At 39.7% G+C, this 27,182-nt stretch overlaps 1 protein-coding gene across 6 annotated transcripts in view; it reads right to left on the reverse strand.

The window, feature by feature from the left end:
• Positions 1–4,600: 4,600 nt before the first annotated feature.
• LOC139824060 (syntaxin 1A) overlaps positions 4,601–27,182 on the reverse strand; it is an 83,933-nt gene continuing 61,351 nt past the window's right edge. The window contains exons 4-11 of one of the 6 annotated variants that reach the window (XR_011734987.1): positions 23,175–23,249; positions 22,864–23,046; positions 22,279–22,352; positions 22,038–22,175; positions 19,702–19,812; positions 11,386–14,219; positions 10,325–10,739; positions 4,601–9,364 (exon numbers count right to left, since the gene is read on the reverse strand). Coding sequence is in view for 2 of the 6 variants with exons in the window: in XM_071796549.1 (XP_071652650.1) it covers positions 15,788–15,871; positions 19,702–19,812; positions 22,038–22,175; positions 22,279–22,352; positions 22,864–23,046; positions 23,175–23,249 (665 nt within the window). In the remaining 4 variants the exon portion in view is untranslated. Of the gene's footprint in view, positions 9,365–10,324; positions 14,220–15,558; positions 15,872–18,613; positions 18,725–19,701; positions 19,813–22,037; positions 22,176–22,278; positions 22,353–22,863; positions 23,047–23,174; positions 23,250–27,182 lie in introns of those variants that run through there. The other 5 variants (XR_011734988.1, XR_011734986.1, XM_071796550.1 and 2 more) reach the window with 5 other exon arrangements.

Genomic DNA, 27,182 nt, shown 5'->3' on the forward strand with positions numbered 1-27,182 from the left:
TACAGATGTATAGTAACTTCACTGCAGTGCTGGTTATAATCTTTATTTTTGCGGATTACTTATCTCCAATGATATATAAAATTAGGGGTTAAGACGATCGTGATACGCTACTGTTGTTATCGGTAATGCAAAATATTCTACCCGACTACTTAATTGTAAGAGTTGAGTAACGTAAAAGAATATAATTGTACAGTGAACGCTTGACTTTCCTCCTCTCTCTTTCTTCTTCTTTTTTTTCGCTTTTGCGGATGAGTGTGTGAGTATCGAGAGTCGTTATTCTTACATCGTTGATGTTTCTTGAGTGCGGCACGAGCGGAAACTGGCGATTCGCGCCGGAAGGAGCGGAGGTCGCGTCTTGCCGAATTGGGACTTATTTTTTCTCAGGAGGAATCGATCGTACCAGACAGCCTAAATGGTCTAGAAAAGTACTTGACACGAGATACCGTAATTTTTCAGATGATGTCCTCGTATTCGGAATGGCCTAATAATTCAGATATTAAATTATTTTTCAGATATTCTTATTTTAGATATATCCTACATCGTAATTTTTTTAGACGTTTAAATTTCTTGAATATTTCAATCTTTCAGACGTCTTATTATTATTTTTTTTAATGTCCCAATTCTTCAGACTTGCCGTATTTTTTTTTCTTTAGGCAGTCAAAGTTTTTAGATGTTCAGATATCTCTTAGGTATCTTCCGAGCTCGCGTGCCACCGCGATCATATTATAAAGCCGCGATCTCGAGGCCGAAAGCTGCCCTTCCTGACACGAGCCGCTGCTTCGAGTCTCGTTGGTCGAGAGAATAAACGAGTTTTTATTTTATATCTTTTTACTTTTCGTGGCGCAATCCGGTGATTTCTAACTGCATTCGACACACTGGATTTCGCGATAAATTTTTTTTCGCCAGCCGCGTCTGACAGTTGCCAGAGAGTGATATACACAGATTCCGAAATGATGAGAGCTCTAACGATAATAGTATCGGTTTCCATATAGCGAAAATTGTACTGCAAAAGCCATAAGCATTTTTTTTCGGTGCGGCCAGCGAGACGAGATTACAGTTTTGCAGCGATGTTCTCGAAGGCAGCTAGATTTCTTTGCCGGACGCACTCGACTAGAGGCCTACTGCTACGTACGCTCGTAAAAGGGATTTTTTCCTTTGTGCTTGATTACACGACGAAAGGGCACATTCACTTGATCATCGTATTATATCTCTATTGCAGAATTAATCGCGTCATTACATCCGAACAACAAAAGTCCGAGAAATATCTTGCTTGTTGCTTGTTTTCGCCAATATCGGTTGATTGTAGATGTAATATCTAATCGATTATTGCCTTTTCTTAGAACTAATGCTAGAAACAGACAGATAATTGCTTAAGATACGATCGAAATCAACCAACGTTGTTTGCAGATTGAGAATGTCATACACATTTGATTTGCGAGTGATCGTATTAAGAAAAAATATTTACTTTAAATAAATAGAAAATGCAATAAATATATGATATTAGTGAAAATATATATACTCATTTACATATTCTATCAAATTATCAAATATTGAAAATTAAGGTAAATATTATTTATAAGATAAACCGCGATAATTTGTATCAAAAAGTTATATGCGAGGATCAATAATTGGTAACTTCGTACGTAACGAAACTAATTGCAATTTTGATTAATTGATTAAATAAAGTTTGAAACATAAACTACTTTCTTTTTGCAGCTTAATATATTTCTCAGAAAACTTTTAATCAAAGTTTCAATTTACACAATTCTCTCCTTAATTAGCATTTAAAAATTTTGTTTTTACTGTGTTTCTTTAATTCGTTCTAATTGTTATTTTCTTTAATTTTTCCAAGTTGTATTTCCATTTTCCATTTTCGCGGTAATTGTGTAATCACTATGTAAAACAGACGATTATCACCCGCGGATCAAACGTTTCTAGTCTCTCTCGGATATTTCTTGGATAGTTTCATTGTCTGAATGTTGGCCTCACTCTCTCTCTCTCTCTCTCCAACTTCCAACTTGTAAGATTCAGTGGTTCCTCCTGTGTGAAATCGGAAGTGAAGGCTCCCTCGGAGCCGACGAGGCGAGATGTGTTTTTACCTCGCTCGTCCCCGAACGGTTACATAAGACGAGTCTCAGGGGCGGGTTTCTTAAAATTATTGCCGACTTTGTACAGTGTCAATGATGACGATGATGACCGGTGATAATAATAGTAATAGTAAACAGTTATCATTTATAGTCAGAGATAAGAACGTAAAATGCCAGATTTTTATATTGACGCGTCTGCTGTCGATTTCTTTTTTTAATGCCCTTTTTGCGGCTTTTTCGTTTCAGCATTTAAAGTTTCTTATACGCGGAGAGAAATTACACAGCGCGCTCGCGAGATGTCGGATATACGTATAGGCAGAAAAAACACCGTTGACCTTAGAGTTCCTCTTTCGGTAAGTATTCCTGTTTAATACAGTATGCTCCTTTTTATTACTTTTACGAATCTCATCTATATGAAATACCTACAATAAAAAGTATCCATTATCTCTGTTACTCCTGCACGTGCTAAGATTTAGTTTGTCTTTTTTTAGTTTTTTATTTTTTTAATTTAACATTTTCTCTTTCTTCTCTCGCTCTTTCTCATTCGTTCTCTCTCGCGCACACATTTCTTTTCTTTCTCTCTTACACACAAACACGCTCCCTTTCGCTCCTAATATTTCTTATCGGTTTCAATAAATTAAGTTTATTAATAATCTCACTTTGCCACGCCGTGATACGCGCGTGCGACTCTTATATTTTTTTATTTTAAACCGTTTAAGATTCTTCTCTCCTGTCGTTTGACGCCGCATCATCTCTCTCTTCTCCCCTCCTTTTTTTCGTTCTTTTCTCTTAGGACTCTCACAAAATTACAATTTACACTTGAAATTGGAATTGACACTCATAAGATTATTGAAGTAGCCTCTCGTATTTAATAATTGCACCGACATGACATCGACCCACATGTTCACGGACACCAGAGGATCCCTCCGCCTGCGTTCATTATTCTTCTTTTCCTCTCTCTTCTTTCTCTTCCGCGTGTTTGTCTTTATGTCCGGAAATGTCATGGATCGCGCGTCCGAAGATCTCTACGTAGATCAATCCGCCGCACAATCTTTCTTTTCTATCCTATTCTACGTACAAATGCAATGAAATAGCGTATTTATAATGATTAAACCGATGTTCCTCCTTTCTCTCTCTCTCACTCTCTTTCTATTCGATCTCCCGCAGTACGTAACTCCGGCTATAATCGCGATGAATAAATATAATTCGAGAACACGGAAATTGTGTCACTAGGTTTGTCGTTTTGTTATGTTTCTTCATAGTTCATCCCTCTCGACACGTTTTGCTGCGCTTTAAACCGCGGGGCAATGTTCTGCATGCGCGCTCGGGACAAAAAAGAATGAAGCTTCTCAAGGACGACGTGCCAGCTTCCGCAACTAGCTACCTAATGAGACGCTCGCGAGGAAACAACGTTCACCGATTCCGCGATCCTAATTAGCGACAGAGAGCCGACTCTGAACGCGTTGCTCCAGTTCGCTGCTCTTTAAGTTGTCAGATTAAAAAAAAAAAAAAACAAGGAAATGCTTTCTTGCGTCTTAACTGACGATAGTGATATGACGAAATCGCGAACGTGAAAAGGATTTCGAGCGTTGAAACGAGCAGAATCGAAAGCGATAAAAATCGTACAGATTAAGGACAACGAGATTAATTATAGACATCCGTACGGCCGATTCCTTAGTCCCGGGGGACTGGGACGGTCCTGGATGAGACGAGGATGAACGTCGGGATGATCGATCAATTGATAGTAACGAGGAAATGCGACATACCTTAAATCTTTAGGCCAGATTCGTTTAACGTACAGTTAACTGTCGTGCGTCGATAATGTTATTCTTATAGAATCTCACTCTCTTTCTCTCTCTCTCTCTCTCTCTCGCGCGCTCTCTCTTTATCTAGCAATAAGAAATTGACGACGATAGGTGTTTTCTCTCTCTCTCTCAAAATTCCTACCACGAGGAGTTCGCTATAAAGCTAAAATTACGAGATCTGAGGTTGTGGATTTCTGCGAGAGCGCGGATACATCGAATGGTCCGGACAGACTCGTCACGACGATCCGTTACGGAAATCCAATTGATCCGAGAAATAAGGCGATCGCACGTGAACAAGACTGCGCGAAAGATCGATGTGGATTTAAACAATGAGAAGAAGAAAAAAACGTTTGCATTCGCCTTACGGGGCGTCACGCGACACGTTCAGTTAGGCGACTCGATGGAGCACGGGGAGATTAGAACATACGAATATGGGGCCGAAAGATGAAAACGTATAGTTTAAAAAGAGAAGGAGGCTTTCGCGCCCGCGTGACTCCTTTATTTCTCTTTACCTTCTTCGGTGACCGAAAGGATCTCTCCTCCTTCTCTTTTAAGTAACGCGAAGCTTCTCGACGGCACGAACAAAGCATCCTCTCCTCGAACGAAATCCATTTATCAGCCAGATAATAAATATCAGAGAGCGGTATACCTATCAACGACCGCAGTAACTCGTGACAGAGGGATTACGCGATTAAATCTTAGATCATCTTAATCGTATTGGATTATAATTAGATAGTAGATCGTAATGTTTGTTCTACCTAAACTAACAATTATTATGCTTTCTGTACAATGCAAGGTGTGATCTTAATATCTTCTTAATCATCGTTATTATTATTATTTAATGTTAATTATTACAGCAACGCGCACTTAAACGCGCGGTGCACAAAATCGTAATTGTATTCACCGTTATATCATTTTCCTTTCTTTTTCTCTCTCTCTCTCTCTCTTTCTCCTCCTTCCGTTTAAACATTAACCCATAATCTTCTCTGTAGAATGTATGCACCTCAACGTTCGTAATAATTATAATATACTCAACAAAACATTAACATTAACGTCGTCAGCACTCCGCCTGATACATTAAATCTGTCGAGGAGCAATATATAGGCGCTGCCAATAATAATATATAATTGTCAATATTAATAGTAATTTTCTTTCTCCTCGTGACACTTCTCTCTATCTACCTATCTATCTATCTATTTTTATATATATATATATATATATATATATATGTTTTTTTAAATATGTATATGTATACATATCCGTGTCATACAGTAATCGCTCATTCTTTCTCATTCCGCCGATGGAATTATTCCTTAATTTTTTGTTTTCCATAACACCTATAATTATATTATTGCTGCAGCTTATGGCTCCTTCTCTCTGCTTCTCACGTATGCGCACACACACGTACACGCACTCGCACGTTCTCTCATTCTCACGCAATGCCTCTTGCTTCCCGCTCACTCATCATGCCCTCCGTTACTTCGTCCGCTGTTGGGGTTAATCGTTTCAAAGATGATACACCTTTTTCATGTGGTCGCGACTTCAAGAACCCACGTGTAATTTAATAAGAGGAATTTGAGAAAATATCGTGCGCAGAAAAATTTTATAATTTGAGTTGTGGTGCAATCGTTTCACATGCACGCGCTCCGCGGTAATCTCGAAAAAACGACGAAAGACGGCCCGCGTTATTTAAGGGGGCGCGTCAACGGCTTCAGTAGTGCGATTCTGTAACTCGTTATGCGTCGTTATGTGCTCATAACGACAGTTGCGCAGCTTTTTTCTTATATAGTATACCTGCGCAACTGTCGTTATAAACACATAACGACAGCATAACGAGTTACAGAATCGCACTACAGGATCCACGCGCTAAACTGCAAAGAAAAATAAAAGTAACGTGCGAGACTACCAATTTCTACCAATTGCAGATACAACTCAAAATCAAATTCGATCGTTCGAGCGCAATGGACAAATACGTGCGGCGTATTTTCAAGACTATAGCGAGATACAAGGAAGTTACACTTGTCGAGCGATAGTGCGCAGGGGGAAAGGTAACGCAGGGGATTACTTTTGTCGAGGGTCCGCCGAGATTACAGAAGACGCGAAACGACGACCATCGTCCAAGGCGAGAATCGCGATTGACGTCGATAGTCGTCGTACCCAACACCTAATGGTGCGTACCGCGCAACACGAAATCGAAGACCGCAAACCCGTCGACTCGGTGAGAAAAAAAATCATCGGCCAAATTAACCGTCTAGAAGAGAACACGGATTTTTTTACGTATTTCGCGTATATCGCACAATTTCCTGACTCCTCGTGTCCCAAATCGGGACATATGATGTCATAAAAAAAAAACCGTCGTGTAGACGAATTAAATATTGTTATAAAAGACGTCATTAAGACATCTTCAAGACGTCTTATGATATGATGTCTCTGAGACATCTTATGTCTCGATTTGAGACACTGTGTTCACTAGGTTGAGTCTATGCTAACGTGTCTGAACATTCGTCGTCTCTTCTGCCGGTCACATTCTGAAACATCGCGTACAGAACGCCTACAGAAAGACAGGATCGCTTCGTCTACACCTCGCTATATCGCGATTGATAATCGCGCTAATTACAGCTAAATATAATAGAAATATTGGAAGAATTGATTGTTTCTCTCAGTGAACACCTATTGGCCGAAACATCTCGAGTGAGCTATATCGTTTGAACAAACGAGACACAGTGAGAGTGCGCAAACACCTTTCACTCATTAAAATACCCGTTATAAAAATCACATTGCTCACGTCATTGCCCTTATCACCGTTAAGCTAAACGAGTACTCCGAGGGTTGATTGTGCCAACAGTATTTGGTTGCGAGTAATACGAAGTGTAAGGAGGAATGCTTAATTAATCCATTAAGTCTTGGGAGACTCTTACGCGATTTTCTGTTTTAAATTCTTATAATTCGAATACTAATTAAAATTTTTAAACCATAATTGGCATTTAGGGGTAAAAAGAGTTGCTCTTTTGAAAATCTTATCGGCAATGCAACGGGATGGGATATCTGAAAGAAATGATAATGATTGACAGTGGAAGTAAAAAAGTAAGTAAGCTCTGCCTTTTTCTTGACAAATATTCAACCAATAAATGATTTCATAACAAATCCATAACAAAAATTCTACTCAAAAAAATAGATAAAATCATTTATTAATTGAATATTTGTCAGTAAAAGAGCAGAGATTACATTTTTATCTCTACTTTCAACTATTGTTTCTCTTTTTTTCCCAGATATCCCATCCCATGGTCGCCGTCGGTAACTCCTAAATACCAATTGCGGACTAAAAATTTTGATTAGGACCCAAGTTACAAGGATTTAAAAGGATAGAAAAGCGCTTAATGGGTAAAGCTAGGTTCTCTGATCTAACTGTACACTAACTGTATTAAATGCCTTGCTGTTTTTTTTTACGCGCGTGAAAAGGGGACTTGACGAACCGTGGTTAGTCGACGCTGATGCACAATCTACCCCAAGTTATACGCTTCTCCTCAAGTTTGACCTCACGATTCGTACTTGACACGCCGTTATCCACGAAGAAAAAACATCACCTAACTGATTCTTCGTGATCGTCCGGATACAAGGAGGTGTAGTGTAGAGATGTCAAAAACGTTACTCAGAGCTGGCGTGATATGTATAGCCGAGGGTTAAACCGCTGGTCGAGGTAGTAGAACTTTGCGAGTATCACTTAGGGCCAGTTTCACCAACATCGATTAACTGTAACCTTCGATTAAACTCACTCTTCGTCTCTTTCTAAGGGGAACAGTTGGAAAGAGATGAAGAGTGAGTTTAATCGAAGGTTACAGTTAATCGACGTTGGTGAAACTGGCCCTTGATCGCCATTAACTTCTCCGCTTAAGTAATATCCGCCGAATTTTTCGGTAAACACAATTTAGCCGCTAAATACTTTGACTCTTCGAGATCGTCGGCGAAGAAAAGTTCGCGAAACCTCGTTCGAGGCTCGGAACAGCCTTCGCGCAAAGGGTACCGTAGAAATCGCTAGAAATCATCTGAAGAATATCACAACGTGAATAATTACTAAATACCAATTAGCGCTATTTATCTAGTAACGTACCGCCGTGAGAGGATTTATTAGCGGGAGTTACGAGCTATCTCTGGACAATGCAAATTTGGCGTACAAATTTTTAGTTCAGCAGTTTATCTCTCGCGTATATAAGCGGACACAGGTCGTAACAACGAGTGGAGAACGCGTTTTCAGAATGTGACTCGTCCGACTATTTTCGATATGCAGATCACAGTCAAAGAACGTAGAAGCTCTTCGGTAGCACGGCATCGTGCGTACATACATGCGTGCATTAGCCTTGCGACGAAGAGGAAAGTAGCCGCGAGCCATTCATCGTCTTCGCGTTTGGAAGCACCATTGGGTGTCGGGCTGGGGTCGCGACGAGGCGGACACCACGAAGGTGGTGACTTTCGGAAGGTCGCATCGCGCGAACCGCCGTTTTCGGCGACGATGCGCGACGCGTGTTATAGTTATGACGCCTCGTCACATTCGACGGGGACATTCGTGCGCGCGCGAAGAAGAATAGGGCAAAGGCGAAGGGAGAAGGAAGGGAAAGGGGAAGGGAAACACCGGCAGTGTCCTCGTGTCAATGGTCGTCCTGTCGACGATAGGACGACGTTGTGTCAGAGCGTCGATCGGGGATCTGTCGCTTGACCGACGGTGCGTACGTATCTCCGATCGATAGCTCTAGTCACGTTCTAGAGGGACGAGAGCGTTTTCTCGGCCCGTTCCATTCGCGAGGCCTCCCGTCGTCTATTATCTTTGCCGCGTAATCCGTGAGAGGAGAATGGGCAGGGGGGGGGGGGACGCGGGAAGGGGAGGGAAGAAGACCGATGAGGACGCACGCACAAAAAGAGCTTAGGCTCTTGAGCTTCGTCGTGACGAGCGGGGCGAGCAAAGGGCAGGGGAGAGTACCGACCTGGGGACTGACTGCTAAAGGCGGAAATTTGTCGGGAAATTATCGAATTAATATTTGAATAGAAAAACGAGGGATAATTGTTTCTTCCTCTCTCTTCTCCTCTCTTCGTATTTTTCTTTTCGACCAAACGCGACTAGCGCACTAGCTATCAGAGGAGACTTTTAAGACGAAGATGACGCAAACGCAATGATGACGATGATGACGAACAATGATGAGGATGGCGATGATGATGACGTCGACGGCGACACCGATGTTCCTTTATCTCTTTGGTTTTCTTCGTGTCGAGCTGGAGAACGCGTGTAATAGACTGAAGGCTCTAGCTCTAGCGATGATGGGTGTTACGATAGAAGTGCGCCGATGATGACGCCTTCGACAATGACGATCTCCTTTCGTCCGATGGCGATCAGCTTCACGTATCGAAGTGATATGAGTGAATGCTGGCGCTGCCGGCGGTTCGGAATTAGGTACACGATGCTGCTGATGTCTTTGGACTTTTCTGAACAAAAAGATCGTCCAAGTGGCGTACAATGGCAGAACAATGGCAGACATAAAAATCTTATCGGTTTAACGCTAGAATGGCAGAGTTGGGAACGTTACTTCAGAAAAGTAAACCGCGTTATCGTTATCGTTACTAAGAAAGTAACGATTCGTTACTTTTGCATTACTATTTTGTAATACTAAAATAAAATATTTGACTTTAATTTTTCTAATTTTTTGTATTAATATTTATCTTTATAGGAAACTAAATCGTAATTTAAAAACGCAAATTTTATCAAAAGTTACTATTGTTTTATCGTTATATAGATTGTAATATCGTTATTAATGTTGTGCATTTTAATAGTACTAAACTGCTAGTATTAAAAATCTATAGTTTATGTTACATATGCACTGGGCTCAACTGATTTGTTAACCGCGTGATGCGGGAAAAGATGTTAGAAGGAAATAATTCTATCCAATCAAGAATACTTAATACACGCTTTCAGTGCGATCTATTAAATAGAGATAACTAAAGTAACAATAAAAATAAAACGGTTGAATTCGTTACCTACTGTAAAAATGTAACGACGTTACCGTTACCGTTACAGACAAAAAAATAACGATTGTTGGCGAAAAAAGTAACGGAAACGGTAACGGCGTTACAAGTAACGCGTTACTTCCCAACTCTGTAATAAGAATGGCAATGTATCACCTAGTGCTATTGTTAAGCTTCAGCGAGTAAATTTGTCACTTGAAATAGTGAAACGCGATAAAAGGTGAATTTTAAATTGAAAAACTCTCGAGTTGAAAATTGACACATCATTGCACGTTACTCCGACGTAGCAGCGAGCAATCCAATTACGATTACAGCGTTAGACGTCAATAAATCGACTATTCACGTGCGATACGTTCTTATCGTTATCCGGATATTCCCGATACGACAGAATGTCAAATGTCACGCGTCCTGCCGGCCACGTACCTGGTTTTGGCGTTCACAGTCCGAAGTATCCACCGATGGTGGTGGCGACGACAACGCCCAATATGGCGAGGCAAATCATGATCATAATCTTCTTCTGCACTCGGCATTAACAGAGATCGATAAAGGTTTAATATAATCTATTACAAAGCTTCCTCTCTCTCTCTCACTCCTGACTCTCTCCCCTAAATCTCTCTATCCTCATATTTCCCTCTCTTTCTCTTTCTCCCTCCCTCCCTCTACCTCCCGTTCTGTCTCTCAAACTCGATACCCTGCTTGTGTGCTCTCGATACCTCTGTCCATTATTATTACGCTACACATTACAATTGTTTACTTATCGATCTACCGTGTCGTAGAGCACCTAAAAGAAATTGGAATCTTGCTCGTTGCCGGCGTGAGCTGCGCACGTTGCAGTGGCCTGCGTAAAAAAATGATACATGAGTATGTAACTGTGATGTACATTCGAAGCAGAAATTGCAACTGAACAGAAGCTGAATTCTCACGAGACGTAGACTTCCATGCAATTTTAAAGTTGAATTGCGTCAGGATATGATGTGATTCTAATAAATAAGTAACTTTGACTTGCTATACATTTTTAATTTGAATAATCTTATCTTCAATGTATACAGGACGTCCCAAATATTTTATCTCGCCCATCGTCTAAAAGTTTTTAACTAATTTTAATTTACATATTCCCGAGAGAGAGAAAATTTAGATTGTCAACTTTGAGAATTGAAAATATTCTTCAAGTACAAACTTCAGAGAAAATTTTGAAAGAAATGATGTACAGCTGAGAAAAAATCGCACCAAGATCTTCAGCTTCAATTTGGTTGAAAAATTCAGAGATGATAAAAAGTACGAAAAATCTGGAACGTCTTGCACACAAGAGAAATAAATGTGATCGATCATAGAGTTAATTTTGTATTAAAAATGTAGAAACATTTCTCGCGACAGTATCAATAACGAAAAATCGTGTAAGCCTTACTTCTAATAGAATAAAATAGGAATCAATGAGGCGATCAAAGAGATCGGCATTAGTCGAAAAAAAAGAAGAGAATACAGACCTTCATTGATCGACACTGTTAACGTCCATTTTCTTCGGAGCTTCCTTCCTCTTGTGCAGCTTCAACGACGTATTCCCAATTCAGCTCGTTCCTAATTCGTCTTATCCCGCGTCCCTCTCTTTCTCTCTCTCTTTCTTCGCAGCAAACGTAGAGTAGGTACTCCCGCCAAGGAAATTTACAACTGGTGTCTGAGCCGATCCTCACGAGCGATCGGACGCGCTGCCATTGCTTTTCTCTTGTATAAAACGCGACGCGAATTCTATTATCTTCGCGACTCTATTATCATCTCGTGCGATCGGCGCTGGTTATTATTATTATCATCTCATTTTACTCGCGCCTAGCTGTTACTAGCGTTACAATTTTTCCTTTTCAGTTTTCTTTCTCCGCGAGGCGGTAAGGTATAATAAAGACGACAGAGAAAAAAAGGCGGCGTGCCATGAACGATGCCGCCGTTCTCCTATCTAACAGTTTCTTTTTTTCATTATTTTTTTTTAACGCTGAATACACCCGAAGAGAAGAAAATTCCTACTACGCTATCGGCATTAATGATTAATATTGTGTTACTCCTTTTTTCTCTCGTTATCTCGTCATTATTATTATTATTATCTGCTCTATACAAATTGCGATTATTTACATGTACAATGCGGGGCGCCGTACCACGTGTCGCGCGGTCTGCATTGCGACGACGGCGATTATTAGAGTTCGAGCGATCGATATCTGTTCATCGGAGCGTGTTGTAGACGTATCGCGAAGATACGTCGTCATCGCGCGCGGATTAACCGTCCCGACCGAGCGGAAACCCTCGCGTCAGCCAAGACGGTGACTGAAGCACGCGGCACGAGGAAGGTGGCGACCGTCTCCGTCGCATTTCGCGCAGAGACGATCGATCAGTTCTGGGACAAATCCGGAAGCGTTCCCGCGAGCTCCATCAACAACTCGCGCGCTGCACGCCGGCTCAGATTGCCTTCCGCCGTTATCTAGACTCCGGAGAGTAGAGAGATCGCCGATTTCGCGACACCGAGCGAATCTGCGGCGACAAACAAACGATCCGCGGGGATAGACATCGATTTTCGACAAGAACGAAGATTGATAATGCGGAGTCGAATATCTTCACGCTCGTCGTTCGCTGCATTTCGAGAATCGTCGTCCTCGAAGACGCGCTCTCGAGCTTTATAACTTATATTTTCTTAGCCAATTATCAACCTGATTTCGGGAAAAATTTAACAAATAGACTGCGTGATATGTATTAAGACAAATATTTCTTAAATTAAACTTAATATGAATTTTTGCCCTCATGTTTAAACCTTCCTCGATTCAAACCGTTGCACTAATCTTTTTCTTTAAAGTGCGAGTGAGGGTAAGAATTCCGCGGGCACAAAATATGTTGTCTTATTTTAGTGATTTTGGTCGCTTCCGCGTGAAAGATCGCTGACAATTTCTTCTCCAGTCGAAATCGATGTTCGCGGTGACAAATATAGGAAGAAAAATGAAATGTAAAAAGTTACGAACAGTTCGGTTTGCTGTCGCCGCACTTCGTATAACCGAGGGCTTTTCGTCAAATCGGCGGCGAGCTTCGCCTGAAGACGATTTGAGGAAAAAGGCGCGCGTGCGTTCGAGATCTCGTGATGAGTCGCGCGTGATTCTATAGATTCTCGCAATCGCCGTCTTCGTTAATCGCTCACGTCGCAACTTCGACTAGGGAACGATGAAGTGGCCGAAATAACAAAAGTGAAAAAGAAAAATAACAAAAGGCAGTGCGAAGGTGCGCCTGAATGCGAGGAGAAGCTATCGGTAAAATGGGGTATCGATTTCCCCGGTCGCATACCGAAGAAAACACCGACCTCGGTAATTTTTCTCTCGGCGTTTCTCACCTCCATTTTCTACGATTTAACGCAAACTCGCAGCGCGTTTAACAAACATTTTAAGTAAACGTAAGTGCTTAATTCGTACGAGCGTCATAATTTTTCTTGATTTCAAGAACCGTCCGCTCCGCAGGTTCACAGAAATTGTCGTATCGATTTCTTCTCAGCGAGAAAGACGGTTTCCTCGGAAAGGAGATTAACTTGAAACTTGACATCGCAATTTTGCGCGCTCTCCGACGTATCGAGGCGCATGAAGGAACTTCGTTGCGAGTCTCCGCTAATAACACGACGGTTTACTTTGTGTAACCGAGACCCCGCAACGTGTGTGTCGTCACCGTTCCCACAGCCTCCCAACTGGCGTTACGACGTTCGCGATGTCTACGAGGCGTTCTCCGGAAAGTTACATCCGCACGATCGATCCTGATTATACCATCACAATCGGGTACACGATCGGGTTAATCCGCGGGTCGAGTGACGCGAGCGTGAGCACCGCAAAAAAAAAAGAAATCAATAATTCGTTACGACTGACAATAAATAAACGTATAAACACATATTTATTAAGAATCAATAATAAATAAACGTAACGGTTTGGTGCGGGATATATCGGCGATATTTTCGGGAGCCGGAAATCGGCGGCGCGTGTCCCCCCCCGATTTCAGACGAAGATTCAAGATCGACGCGATCGGCGTTAATCTTCCGTTACGATCCTGGCTCATTGATGGAACGGGACAAGAGCGAGGGACGACGGGTAATATTTGGCAGATCCACAAATACCCGTTCCTTCCCGATTTGTTCCATCTTTTTTCTTTTCTTCCGTTAAACTTGCTTCGCGAATGTGTTTATCTCTTTCTTTTTTTGTCGCCAATGTCGCGCGCGCGCGCGCGCGCACTTAAGCTAACTTAAACTAACTACCAGAATGATAATCAGAATGATGACTGCTATCGTCACGCAGGTCAATATCAGGAACAATTTCTGCAAAATAAAATAATTCCGTGACCGTTTGGAAAAACAAAATAAAAAAAGAAAAGAAAGAAAAAAGAAGAAGAAGAGAAATGGAATGACAGCTTTGCGATTGAACTGAAATCGCGATGGTTCTGGTTCGAGATGAAATGACGGTTCCGACTTCGAGCGTTCGATTATATTGTTAGATACTTCGATCGAAAGTGTCTATAAACGCTACTATAGCAACATTTGCCTTCCAAATCTCTGTATTGACAATATTCTTCCGGTATCTTCGTTTCTTATTGCTTTAATTCAATGACTAACGGATATTCGTCATACAGAAACGTTCCATATTTCTCTCTTCGCCGTCTTTCGCTCTCCTTGAGCAATATGGAACCGAGATTTTCCAGAACGCAAATTTTATTGGGTTTCTTTTTTCAATTTTTATTACATATTGCTACGAATAAATTGCAGAATTTTGGAATTACGTTGACATCCGGGTTGCTCACAGAATTTATAGGTGAAATGCAGCAAACTTGGAGCAAACATCTAACACATTCGCGCGCGTACGCGTCCTCATGGACGAATTTTGATAAGTAACAATAAAAGTACATATGTACTACACATACATAAATATATACGACAGATAGAAACGATTCGAATCAATGCGCTGCTAAATACATTTTATTCTTCGCCAATTAATTTCGTATATCTCGAAGTACGGAACGAAATTTTCGTTACTTTAATTTGTCAAACAAATGGCAAATGACGAATGTGTGTATCGATTAAATGAGAAACAATTTTTGACGATGATCTCGAGTTTCCTCCGGAAACTGGGCCATTTCCACATCTCCACGTCTTTACAGTTTCCTGCGGTTAATCACAAGCACAGTTATCGATTATTTGCACAAATAAAACTGATAAGACGGGGGTAACCCTGAAATCGAGATTACCGCGCGTCTCTCGGGCGGAGATCGTTTCGAGACATTCGCGATCCGGAGGAACACGTCGAGCGGTAATGAAGTGTACTTACAGTTAACGAAACGAGCGAATGCGATGAGTGCGCGGGATTATTACGTTAATTAGTCGTTCGTTACAGAGATTAGTCGGAGGATTATCGTCGTAAGATTACGGAGAGAGACGTGTGTTATTCAGGATCGGCGCGGGACATCCGTTTTTTGTTAACTGCATTTCTATTTCCCTTTGTCTTTTTTTTTCGGCTTGTTAGCGCACGTGTGACTTTTAAGGATATACGTTCACAGCTCTCATAGGCGACCACCACCATAATTGCTCCATCGTCCGTTCCCTCCCCCACGGAACTTCTGATCACACTGCACATCCGATCTCACGCGCGTTTCCCCCCTTTCCCCCCCTCCCCAAGTTGACCGCAACTAAATTTTTCTGCATTATTATTGTTATTTTGCTATTATTATGTCATTATTACTACTATTAATATTATTATTATGACATTTTCGCTGTCGCGTCGCAGTCGTTTTCCCTTTCTCTCTCTGCCTTCTCCTTGGAAACTTTTAAACGCCCCCTCTTGTTCGCCTAACTTTCCTTCTCCCACAAAAAAAGAAAACACCCCCCTCGGCCGTTTAATGTCCCGGAATGAGCGCTACTATTATGGCGACTAGTATGACCGCCGATATTAGAACGCAGATTGTGATGAAGATCATTTTCTGTGGACAGAAAAGCAGAGAAGGCCACGTATAAGGTATACGCGTGTATATATGTGTCTCATATCGGCGAAGAATCGAAAAAATCGAAAAAGAGAGAAAAAGATGATGAGGGTGTATATCGAACGTTACGCGGCGTGCCTCGGGAGAAAAATTGTAAGAAAGCCGAAACACGTAAATACGTACCTTCGAGAGAAATCGGGAAAGTAAAAAGAGAAAGAGAAAAATATTTGACGGTGTGACGGCGAAAAGATGAAATAAGAGAGAACGAGAGAGAAAGAAGAAAAAACCTTACAAAATTGTACGAGTGCAGTGGATCGGAAATCAAAACTCAAAACTTGCGGGAGAAGAAACGGTGGGAAAAAGCGTGTCAGAAGCGAGTGTGTGATTCACGTGTTCGCTCATGCTGACTTGCATTACCGCATACAAGTGATGCATTTTGATTTCGTGACCAAAAGGAAGAGAAGAAAAAAGAAAAATCTTGTTTCTCTTCGATGCGCCTGTAATTTCTGTTTTGCTAGAAACGCTTTATCAAATATATTTACTTGCCGCATTAGTTAACGTTAGTTCGCAAATAAAACGGTTAAAACGCGAAAGAAAAGAATTGCAATCAGTGTAAAAAATAAAATGCAAATAAAATTAGAGTGAAGTGACGATAATAACTTCACTGTGACGCGAAATTAAACATATTTGCAAGGAAGTTCGACAAGGAAAAAAGAACTGTAAGCGTTTGATTAATGGTTTAATTAACTTGTGACACAACAATGTCTAACATTTTAATAAAATAGACGCAATTGTCATGGAAATATCCAGAGAAAGCTCAATTGTTCAATATCTACAAGTAAAAAAAGTATATTAATGAAATGTTACGAATTTTTGAAATGGAGGCTCCACTGCTTTCTTTAGGATTAAAAGAAACAAATACTTTTGAGTAACTTTTTACCGCATTATTCGTAAAATAGAGAATAAAATGTTAGTTAAAAGCAGTCAATGTTAATGTATGTAGTATTATGGACAATAACTTTTAGGGAAGTGGGAGGTGAGTTGGGTGTCAAACATAATCAAGCGCATTCCTCATACAACTAATGATGCGGGTGCGTTCACAAACTAATTAGTTTACAAACACCAAACCGTATCTACCACTTCTACCCGATACTATAAAGACTCGTTTGTCCGCTATAACATGTCCTACTTCATTACATCGTCTCTGTGCAAATCTAGAGAACAGCGCATTCATCTATTCGTCGTACTAGTACAGTCTACTCGACATCGATTACACTTCATCTCTTTTACCGCGATCCCACGATGGACTTCGATCGCGTAACGTAACACAAAGAAGAATAACATGATTAGCACGAGTGCAATTGTGTACGCTATACATTAGACACAAGAGATTAAAGGTCAATCACAAGAAACAAGGTTCGAATCCCACTCGATGCGAGGTGCCTGATCGTAGGGTAGTATCAGAGACGAAGGAAATTATTCCAGGAGCAAAAAAGAATTTGTTGTACAAATTTGTCGTGTCGGTAACTTTTATATTTACATTACGCAAGATTGACGTTAAAATATCGATTCTCTCACATTCTATGCACTACAATTTCAGATAAAAAATTTTTATAAAAGCTCTCGTTCTTCGTACATGCAAAAATTCATGTTTTCTCGGATGGACATTCTTAAATCGCGCGATCCGATAAGCTCTCCTGCTATTTTTAACATCGATTCTCTGCGGCAGGCCAGACGAGTTCCAACTGAAACGTATCCAAGTGAAAATGTTCGCTTTGAAGATCACAATGGGGGAGTTAGAGAGGTCAAAATTCTACGCGAAGACCGCGCGGCGCGAAGAGGCGAGAATGATAACAATGCAAGAGAAGAATGTTATTCCGCGATAATGTTTTGAAGTTCGCCGTTGCACTTGGTAAAACTCGAAACAAATCTCTCTCTCTCGAGCCGATGCCCGTTGAATGGGCACTTATTCCTTTTTGCTCCTTTTTGCCGGGTTTCATTCACTCGCGTTGACGTCTTTTGATGAACGCCGCCAAGCGTAACGGTCCCTTATCGCAGTACCGTACTTCAGAGGCGTACGGTAAATCCTCTGAGTCAACACACTCACGGGAAAAGACCGCTCTTCAATGAATTCCAAAGTAATTATTATTTCACAATGCAAAATTTTTTCGCGATGCCAACGAGCAAAAGAAAAAAATTAAAAAAAAGAGAGTGTTTCTCGATGGCACTTTTGGATGAAGGATCAACAAACTTCTGTAAACCCCGGAAAATCTGTGTATATTGTATACTGTATTGTATGTATATTATATAGACATGGATATAAATATACATACATGTATATGTGTATGCGTGCGTTGTGTGCATGAATAAGTGATACAGTACCACCTGGCGTGTTATGCGGGCTCGAATCAAAATTTTAGGAGCAATTAGCAAAGGACGATTGAGTCAGCGAAGGACTGCCTTGCTGCGTTTAAAAAGAAAAGTTCGCGAAGTGCTAAAACCGCTCACATTAGTTTCCTTTATATTTCAAATAAATGTGCGCGATTGACCAACGCTATTACTTCTCTATAAATTTAATTCACGAGTTAGCAGCGTTCATGTCGGCCGAGCTGATCCGAAACTCGGCGAAATCTGTTGCTCGCCTCGGGAGGCCGAGCCTCAATATTACGCGAGAAACAAAGTTGCCCAGTTTCGGCCCGAGTCCCGGCCGCGTGCCTGTGTTTGGTGTCTGATGTTCTTTACCTTACGAGCCTTGCTTCGATACTCTTCGGCTTTGATCAGCTCGCCCCGGGCCTGGCCCACGTGGTCGCCGGTCTGATTCACGCAGTACTCAATGCTGTCCACCATCTCACCCTGCCGTACCGCACGTGGGAACGAAGGACGAAGGACTCGGGAGATCGGGATGGAAGCGGGGGTGGCGGAGGGAGATATCCAGGTGGGACCAGGTTTGCTCGTCGAGGGGAACAACCTCGGGGAACGGGTGCGCCCAGGGGTTACATTTATGTACATATAATCGGCGAGTATGAAGAGAAAAAGAAGCAGCATCCCCGCGGCAGGTGGGAGAATGCCAGATTCCCAGAGTGTTATTACGCGTGTGTACATATGCGCAGGCACGTACCACACGCCGTCGTGTTTTCACATCGACACACAGTCACACACGAATCCGTATATTAGTATCGACAGCATAGAGATTAATACGCAAGGTTAGTAGTATGAGTAATAGTAGTAAACAGAGCAGTTGATGGACAGAGGCACACAATTAGCACACCCATGTTTCGACAGAGTATACAGAGAGCAATGTACAGGTATAAGGGGGAGGAAAAAAAAGAGAGAGTAAGAGTATATAAACACGCACACATACAACAGTATATATGTATATAGTATAATATAAATATATACATTTATAAAATATCATTTACGATCGAGCGCGAATTGACACACGAATACCAACGAACGGCAGAGTAAAGTGAAACGCAAATAAACAGAAAGAAATCCACAAAGCGCCGTCGTTAATTGCTTACGCGTCGCAGAGGGACGGATAAGTGTGGGGGGAATGGTACACCGATTAATACAGATTGTAGCGAGTTATGTATCAACAGAAGCGTAATAATTAAACGGAAGCGGATAACGTAAGTAGAGCGGACTCAACGGAAAGGGGGACGAGGGGGAACGGGATGAAAATCAAAACGGGGATTCGAGAGACACCGAGTCGACAACGGGGTCGAGGGTAGGGAATGCGGGAACAATAGGGAGGGAAAAAAAACACAAGAAGTGACCAATTAGACGCGAACGAAATAGCTTCGGCGCGATGATATCTGGGGAGGACTCACCCGTCGGGCTTTGCTTTGATACTTGAGTGCTTTTTTGGTGTCCTGCGTGGCCGTCTGCACGTAGTCCACCGCATGTTCCACGTGGTACTCTATGCGATCTATCATCTCGCCCTAATGTGGGTAGGAGGCGCGGCGCGAATCCACACAGCGTAACACAGGGGAAGAGAGAGTGTTAGTTTTCAAGAGTAAGGCAAAGGCCAGTGATTAAACTGTTCGCCAAATTTTTTTTTCTTTTTCTTATTATCATGCATCAGCTCGCATCACCGGCATCGAGAAAAGTAATTATCGCCAAGTATCGATGGCGTTTATAATTACGCCTGATTTATTTAAAAAAATTACGAATAATGATTATATAGGAAAAATCACAATAGTAACAAGTAGATCGTAAACTTCCTTGAAATGATAATTTCAGGGTTGTGATTTGTGACATTCTCAATTGATATCAGAAGCTGTTTTTCTTTATGTAAATAAAATTAATAATAATTGTAAATTATCGACGTAAGAGTTATATACTGCGGTAATTACTTTGTCTCATTGTATGAAAAAAAGATCTTTGAACTTGGACAAACTGTACCATGACAAGTAAAGCTTAATAATATTATTATTGTTATTATTATTAATTAATTAATTATTACTAGCATGCAGAGGAAGAAAGCGATGAACTAAAATCTCGAGTCTTTCGCGGAAAAGTTTCAAGTAGATATCGAAGAGAAGGTCACGAACAGTCAATTAATAACAGAATGGATACGTATCATAAATAATTAAATTTCCAGGAAATCCGGGAAAACTTGAGATTTTAGTACGTTGAAGAAATTTCCCTTGAAACAGCAGATAGTAAACGCGTCACATAATGCGGCTCGAAACTAAAGCGACTAAGAAACATTACTGAAGAGAAGAGGATTGTTACACTGCGTCGCGCTACGCTCCTAATTGCTTATAAATCATTGTCGTACTGAAGTAATCGCGAGCAACTAATATAAGATATACAGTAATGGAAAATAAAAATAACATAATTGAGACGAAAATACTCTTCAAATTATAATGTCAATTAAATTCGGGAAAACAAACTACTTGCAAGTGTAGCCTGTTGTACGATCAATCGCGAGGAACGATGCCGCTCAAGCATCTCGCAATAAAGCATCTCATTTGTTAATTAAATCGATAGTTTGGGTTGAAAAATAAATTGAAACGTGCATCTGACAGAGCAATCGAAAAAGTTTTCCTTTTTTTGCTTGAGAACAAAATTCAAAATCACGTAAAACAAATTTTCTGAAATAAATAAAACGCGGTAAATAAAAAACAAACATTTTATTTGTTTAATAGATTTAAAGCAAACCAAAGTTACACATTAAATGCGTTATTGTTGAAAATATTGTCGACAATATTTTGATCTTTATTTTATCATAAAGAGATTCAAGTTTTTAATCGAAACTCAGAGGGCCTTCCTCTCGAATCTATTCTAAAATTATTTTAATTAAACTGAATTCCTTCTCTTTATTAACCCTCGCAAGCCACACTTATTTTTTGCATACGTGTAAGCCACAATGGGGTCTGAACGACCCCAGCCATTTTTCGTTCATAAGTTCCGAAAAAATCAACGTATTGTAATATTGTTTCTTTTACCAATTAATCGTAAATTTTCTGAGAATTATGATGGTAATTTCAGAATTTGTCAAAAAAATTATTACCAAAAATACGCATTAAAAATATAAATGATAGTTACAAGCGTATTTCCAAAATTTCATTGGGGTCCCTGAGACCCCAGTGTGACTTTCGAGGGTTAATTTTGCCTCAAATGCACGTATCAATGAACTTATTATCTACTGCCAAATTATTTTAAAAAGTCATATCTATTAACTGCTTTGCGAATTACTGGAAAATTCATGTTTGCAAAAATGATTGTAATCATATTTTTCAGAATTTGATCCGACTCTACTAACAATGTACGTTTAATTACTATTACATTTAGGCTTTTAGAATCTGTATATGCAATTCTGTAATAGCACATCAATATTCATGACGAATATCTCTGCTGTATTATACGCACGCGATTTGTGATACATGAACATATGCAATTTGCATGTAAGTTATGTATCTTGCGGCAGAATATTGTTCTTCCATATGTATAAAAAATCAAGATAAAAAGCTGTTATCTCAAAATAATAATAAAAAAAAATATATAAAATTTTTTGCATGCAATATCGATCTCGTTACATCTCGTGGAGATGTAAACCTCTTATGCCAGGGGGAAAAAAAAGATAAAAATGGTGTAATTATCATTTGTTTAAACGGGTAAAGTTTCCGCAATAAATTTGCATGAAGCTGCTCGACCTTACCTGGCTCTCCACCAACATGGCCATGTCCATGAACATGTCGTGCAGCTCCCTGATGGAGTTTTCAAGTTTAATGATGTCAGCGTGACGCGCCTCGATGTCCGCAAGAGTCTGTTTTGCTTGTTGCGTTTCCATGATGATCTGCGACAAGGGGTAAGATTAATCGGGGTAGGAAAGGCGGTTATTAATGCTTCTCATGTAGCTATTAGGCGAGAAAAGGAGACAAGGATCATTAAAGATGTACCCCTTGCGTGAAGACGGCTGGATTTCCTTGCTCCAGCATCTCCTCGAGTTCCTCGTTGGTGGTCGTTCTCCCCGCTGAAAAGAAACAGAGAGATTTCTTCGTCTCGCAAACAGACGCGACTCAAATGCGGATGCAATCAATTTTCCGTTCAAAGCCGTTTCCGCTATTATTTATTCAACGAACGAAGCGATTTGCATGGATCATAAATATCGATATTATACAAATACTTGATCCCATTGTCATAATTACTATTTACATTGTAAGCTTATTGCACCTCATCCTGATGGTTATCGCGTTCACATTATAGTATTAAAAAAATTATAAATATAATAAGCTAAGAAAACTCGCGATGTAATAATAGTAAGAAAATTCAATTAGAGTTGTTTGAAAGAAAACTGTTGTTGACAACAATCGTTCAGTGTCCTCCTCCGGGCTTTTCTTCGAATAGAGACGAACACGAGCATCAGATTGATGAGCGCGGATATTCCGAGACGGATTCGATATGACGCCAGATTGGACAGGGTTGTTCCACTCGAACAGGCATTCAGGTTGCAATGCGGCCAATCACGACATCCGTATACTCACTGATCTCGAGCTGTCGTTGTATTCTCCCCTTACACCGCTCCCTGTAATCGGTCTGTGTCCGATTGTACTCCGTCATCACCTCAACGAACTTCCTGGACAACGTCGAGTGCTGGGTTTTGCGTATCCTCAGATCCGCTGACGATTTGTTCGTGTGCTCCTCCTGCTCGATGTTCTGCTCTATCACTAAAACACACAGGAAACAAGGCTCGGCTGTCGTAATGCGAAACGTACTCTCCGACGATCGCAGAGGGATCGATCAATTTATAATACATGTCACCCACGTCACGATCATCCGAACTGCAAGAGCTTACCCTTTAATTTAGCCCTCACTTTGTTAGCGGTTTTCTTGATGTCAGACATCAGGTCTTCCAGTTCCAGTTTCACCTCTGAAATCAAGAAATCAAAAAGTTATTTACGTGCCATGGGTCTCGAGTTCAGAGATCCATTATTTTCTAATATGCCAAAGAAGATAGAAGTTTTATTTAGTATCTGGAACACACAGGTCGCAAATGTCATCTCCAAGATTTGTAGGATAGTCGACTCAAAACTGTGTTACAACGCATTCTTTATTGAACAAATAACTTTTAGACAATAATATAAAATTTATATGTAAGTACATGTAATTCAAGATAATATAAAGTATATATTAATTTATTTAAATATAAATTAGCTAGTATCGATTACGAAAACTCAACCATATCGTCAATGAAATGTTATACACTTTTTAAAAATCCAGCTCACCAAATCACGCTTATAACATTATTGCTTCAAATGTTACAGTTCTAGCAAGATCATACATTCGTAAAGCAGCATTGTGCAACATTATATTGATCGAGGAACGGTCCGTGCACAGCTTGTCATAATCACCACTACACGCGCAAACTTTCGAATTCCCACAAGACTGTGCCAGTCGCGGTTATCTGTCGTCTTTCGCAGTAAATTTACAATCCGATCTGCTTCTCTGTCTCCGCGGCGATTCTTATTTCATCCATATACCTAGCCTCTCTGTAATCTTTTCCTGCTTTCGATACTATTAGCGATGAGATGAAGTCCAATATGTACTCAAAAATCAGAGTCAAATCCAATAATCAACTTTCATTTTTTAAGATTCGAGTAATATTCATAAAAAATAATATTTTATACATTATACTTGTGAAGTAATCGATCCTGATTAGTTAGTTTTGAATTTTAGAATAAATAGGAAAAACCGGGACTGGGGTAGGCCAGTTTTTCAGTTTTTGATTTTTAATAAAATACATAAAAGAAATATCATTGTCACGTTACCATGCTTATATTATGGTAAGACGTATATTTGGTTATTAAATTAAATTTTTAAAGTTAACTTAATTTGATGATAATTAATATAATTGAATATTTTCCTTATACCCCTCTTCCACGCTGGTCAACCAACCCCATGGTCGGTGTTGGTTGACTAACAGTATGGGGAAAGTTGACTATAGGTGTAATTAGTCGAAAAAATGTTATTTGCAGCTTAACCCAGCGGTAACAAAATAGCCCAGTAGAAAAGCTATCTTCTTATAAACTATTAATTATTTTTTATGATATAAGTTATATTTTAAAATTAAATGTGAATAAATTAAACAAATTCTTTAACAAATAAAAGATAAATTTGCGTTTATAATAAAAAAATAATCTTTTTGAATATATAGTAATATATTATATTTAAATATTTATGGATCTAAAACTGGTTCCAATTACTTGTCTAATAAAGTAAACACTAAACTGTGTGCTACGACATTCTTTTGTAGCTACATAAAGTGTAAAAACAAAAAATCTCTGAGAAAAATATTGACTTTTGTAGTCCAATTTTTCAATAAACACCTGTCATTCTGTAACAACATATGACCGTGACGCCACGTCTAACGCAATTGAAGGGAGAGGAATGTTTATTTCTACAATAAATTTTGGTGCGATCGGCCACACATTCGTGTAAAAACTGCAAAGTTATTAACGGTTAGTCTATCTGCCTCTATGGCCCACCAAACCCGGTCTCCCCTGTCTGTAGAATTCGAAATAAACTTATATAAGTATATTCGAATATACTTATAAATAGTTTCTCTATCGTAAAGAAATCGAATCTTTCACAAGTAGTACTCGAACTCTGAGAAGTTGTTAGTTTAAAGAATGTATAAATGTGTAAAGGTTTTAAGTAACTTTTATTTTGTTGTATTTTTATTCGTATTTTTATCAAATTCAATTTCAACGACTGATAATTTAATTATGTCATTAGACTCGTGAAAATGTCAACAATTTAATAGACGGCGATACGAGTCAAGCGCGGTATGTGATGCGCAAGTAAAGAAATTAATAGTTACAGAAGTAACGAATTACAATGTATACTGTGTTTCAAGTCTGACAAATAATTGGCGCGTAGTTTATTAAGTTGGAATATACGTATATGTATATTATATACATTGTAATTCGTTACTTCTGTAACTATTAATTTCTTTACTTGCGCACCACGTACCGCGCTTGACTCGTATCGCCGTTTATTAATTTGTTGATAATTTAATATTTATAATTATCAAAAAATAATATATTAAAATAACTGTCACTTTATACAAACGTTTTGATTCAAAGGATAAAATTTCTAGTAAAGTACTCACAAAAGATATACACATATTTGAACCATATTAGAGTCCACTTGGAAGTACCTAAAGTTCTTGTCTTTCGAAATATTCATAAAAGGTTTGAACCGGTTCAAATCCATTTTAATTTTAAAATATAACTTATATCATAAAAACGTTTTGATTCAAAGGGTAAAATTTCTAGTAAAGTACTCACAAAAAATACACACATATTTGAACCAGATTAGAGTCCACTTGGAAGTATCTAATGCTCTTGTCTTTCGAAATATGTACTCATAAAAGATTCGAACCGGTTCGAATCCATTTCGTTCAGATTCGAGTCTATTTGAACGTACAACTTTCATTTTTCGAAATAATCATAAAGGGGGGTTTAAAATTACGCCAACGGATTCAAATTTACTTGTAAGGTACTTCATCCTATCGCTACTCCTACCCTCGAAGTTATTGCGATCATCAAATTACAATTTGCGACTTATTCCGACTATATTTTGCATTCGAGGCCAGTGATTTATACTCACAGCACCGAAATAATTGCGAGGCACCTTTAACGAACCGTGCAAATACCATGGAACTCGATTACGTTGAATCAATGTACCTATTGCACACGATGCGACTAATACATTTATTATTTAATTCGCTCAAGTCCACGTTTAAAAATAATTATGAGAATATTGTTTCAAAATGAATATTTGTTTTCGTTTACAAAAAGATCTTTTTTAGTTCGGAGCTTGTATATCTCTTTTTAATGCAGCCTTCGTAATTTCCGTAGACACAATTCTCGATTGTGTCTATAAAACTTGTAACCAATTAGCGTGCCGGCTGATCCCGACACGGATCTCCGATCTAATTATGGGCAAGTATAGAAGAGAGGTCATGATCCTTCTCGTAATATCAGGTTTCAATATTCCGTGAAGACGTCCCACGCATATACGCGTTAAACCGTGTCCCACGCAACTAATCTCGCCTACGTCTCGAACGAGTCTGAGCGATCTCTGTTAAAACCACCCTCCCTTTCGATAGGCGGGCATTATGAACATACATACGCTTTCGTATCTTCCGTATAAGACGAGATGTATTTTACGGTTTATGAAGATAATGAGGAAGAGAGAGAGAAGGTCAGAGAGAATCCCTTTCTTCGAGATCGACTATTTCTTAAATATCGAGCTATTCGAAATGAATGAGATTGCACAACGGAAGAAGATTAATAGAAACCTCTTTCGGTGAAAGAAATAGCGCAATGTTTGAATATACTGCATGCGTGACGCTATACTATTCGAATCGCAAATAATTTTTAAACGGAGATCCCTCAACGTAGAACGTGAGGTTTGCATTATATCTACCTACGTGTCACGCCACATATTTCCCGACTACGTCGGAGCCACCGAGTCTGCCAAGACACCCTCGAGCACCTCAAATCCAGTTGCCATGAGATTTAGCGTGGCCGCCGTCGGAACGACGCTGCTGCGTCTCCCTAGGGAACTCCCGAAAATGCTGAGCAATAAGACGTTTCCCCGAAATACGTTCATCTTTATTGTTCGCGTGAACGATATGAGTGGCGTCACCACAATTTAGAGCATTTTTAGCAAATATCTTTATACGACGTGTAAAAGCACTGAAATCAAAGAATATATGGATATATCGTCATATAAATGTAAAATAATTTATATAAAAAATTTACAATATTACACTTCTTTATAGTAAAAATATATG

This window comes from Temnothorax longispinosus, unplaced genomic scaffold, assembly GCF_030848805.1.
Source record: "Temnothorax longispinosus isolate EJ_2023e unplaced genomic scaffold, Tlon_JGU_v1 HiC_scaffold_25, whole genome shotgun sequence".
In the NCBI taxonomy this organism is placed as follows: Eukaryota; Metazoa; Arthropoda; class Insecta; order Hymenoptera; family Formicidae; genus Temnothorax; species Temnothorax longispinosus.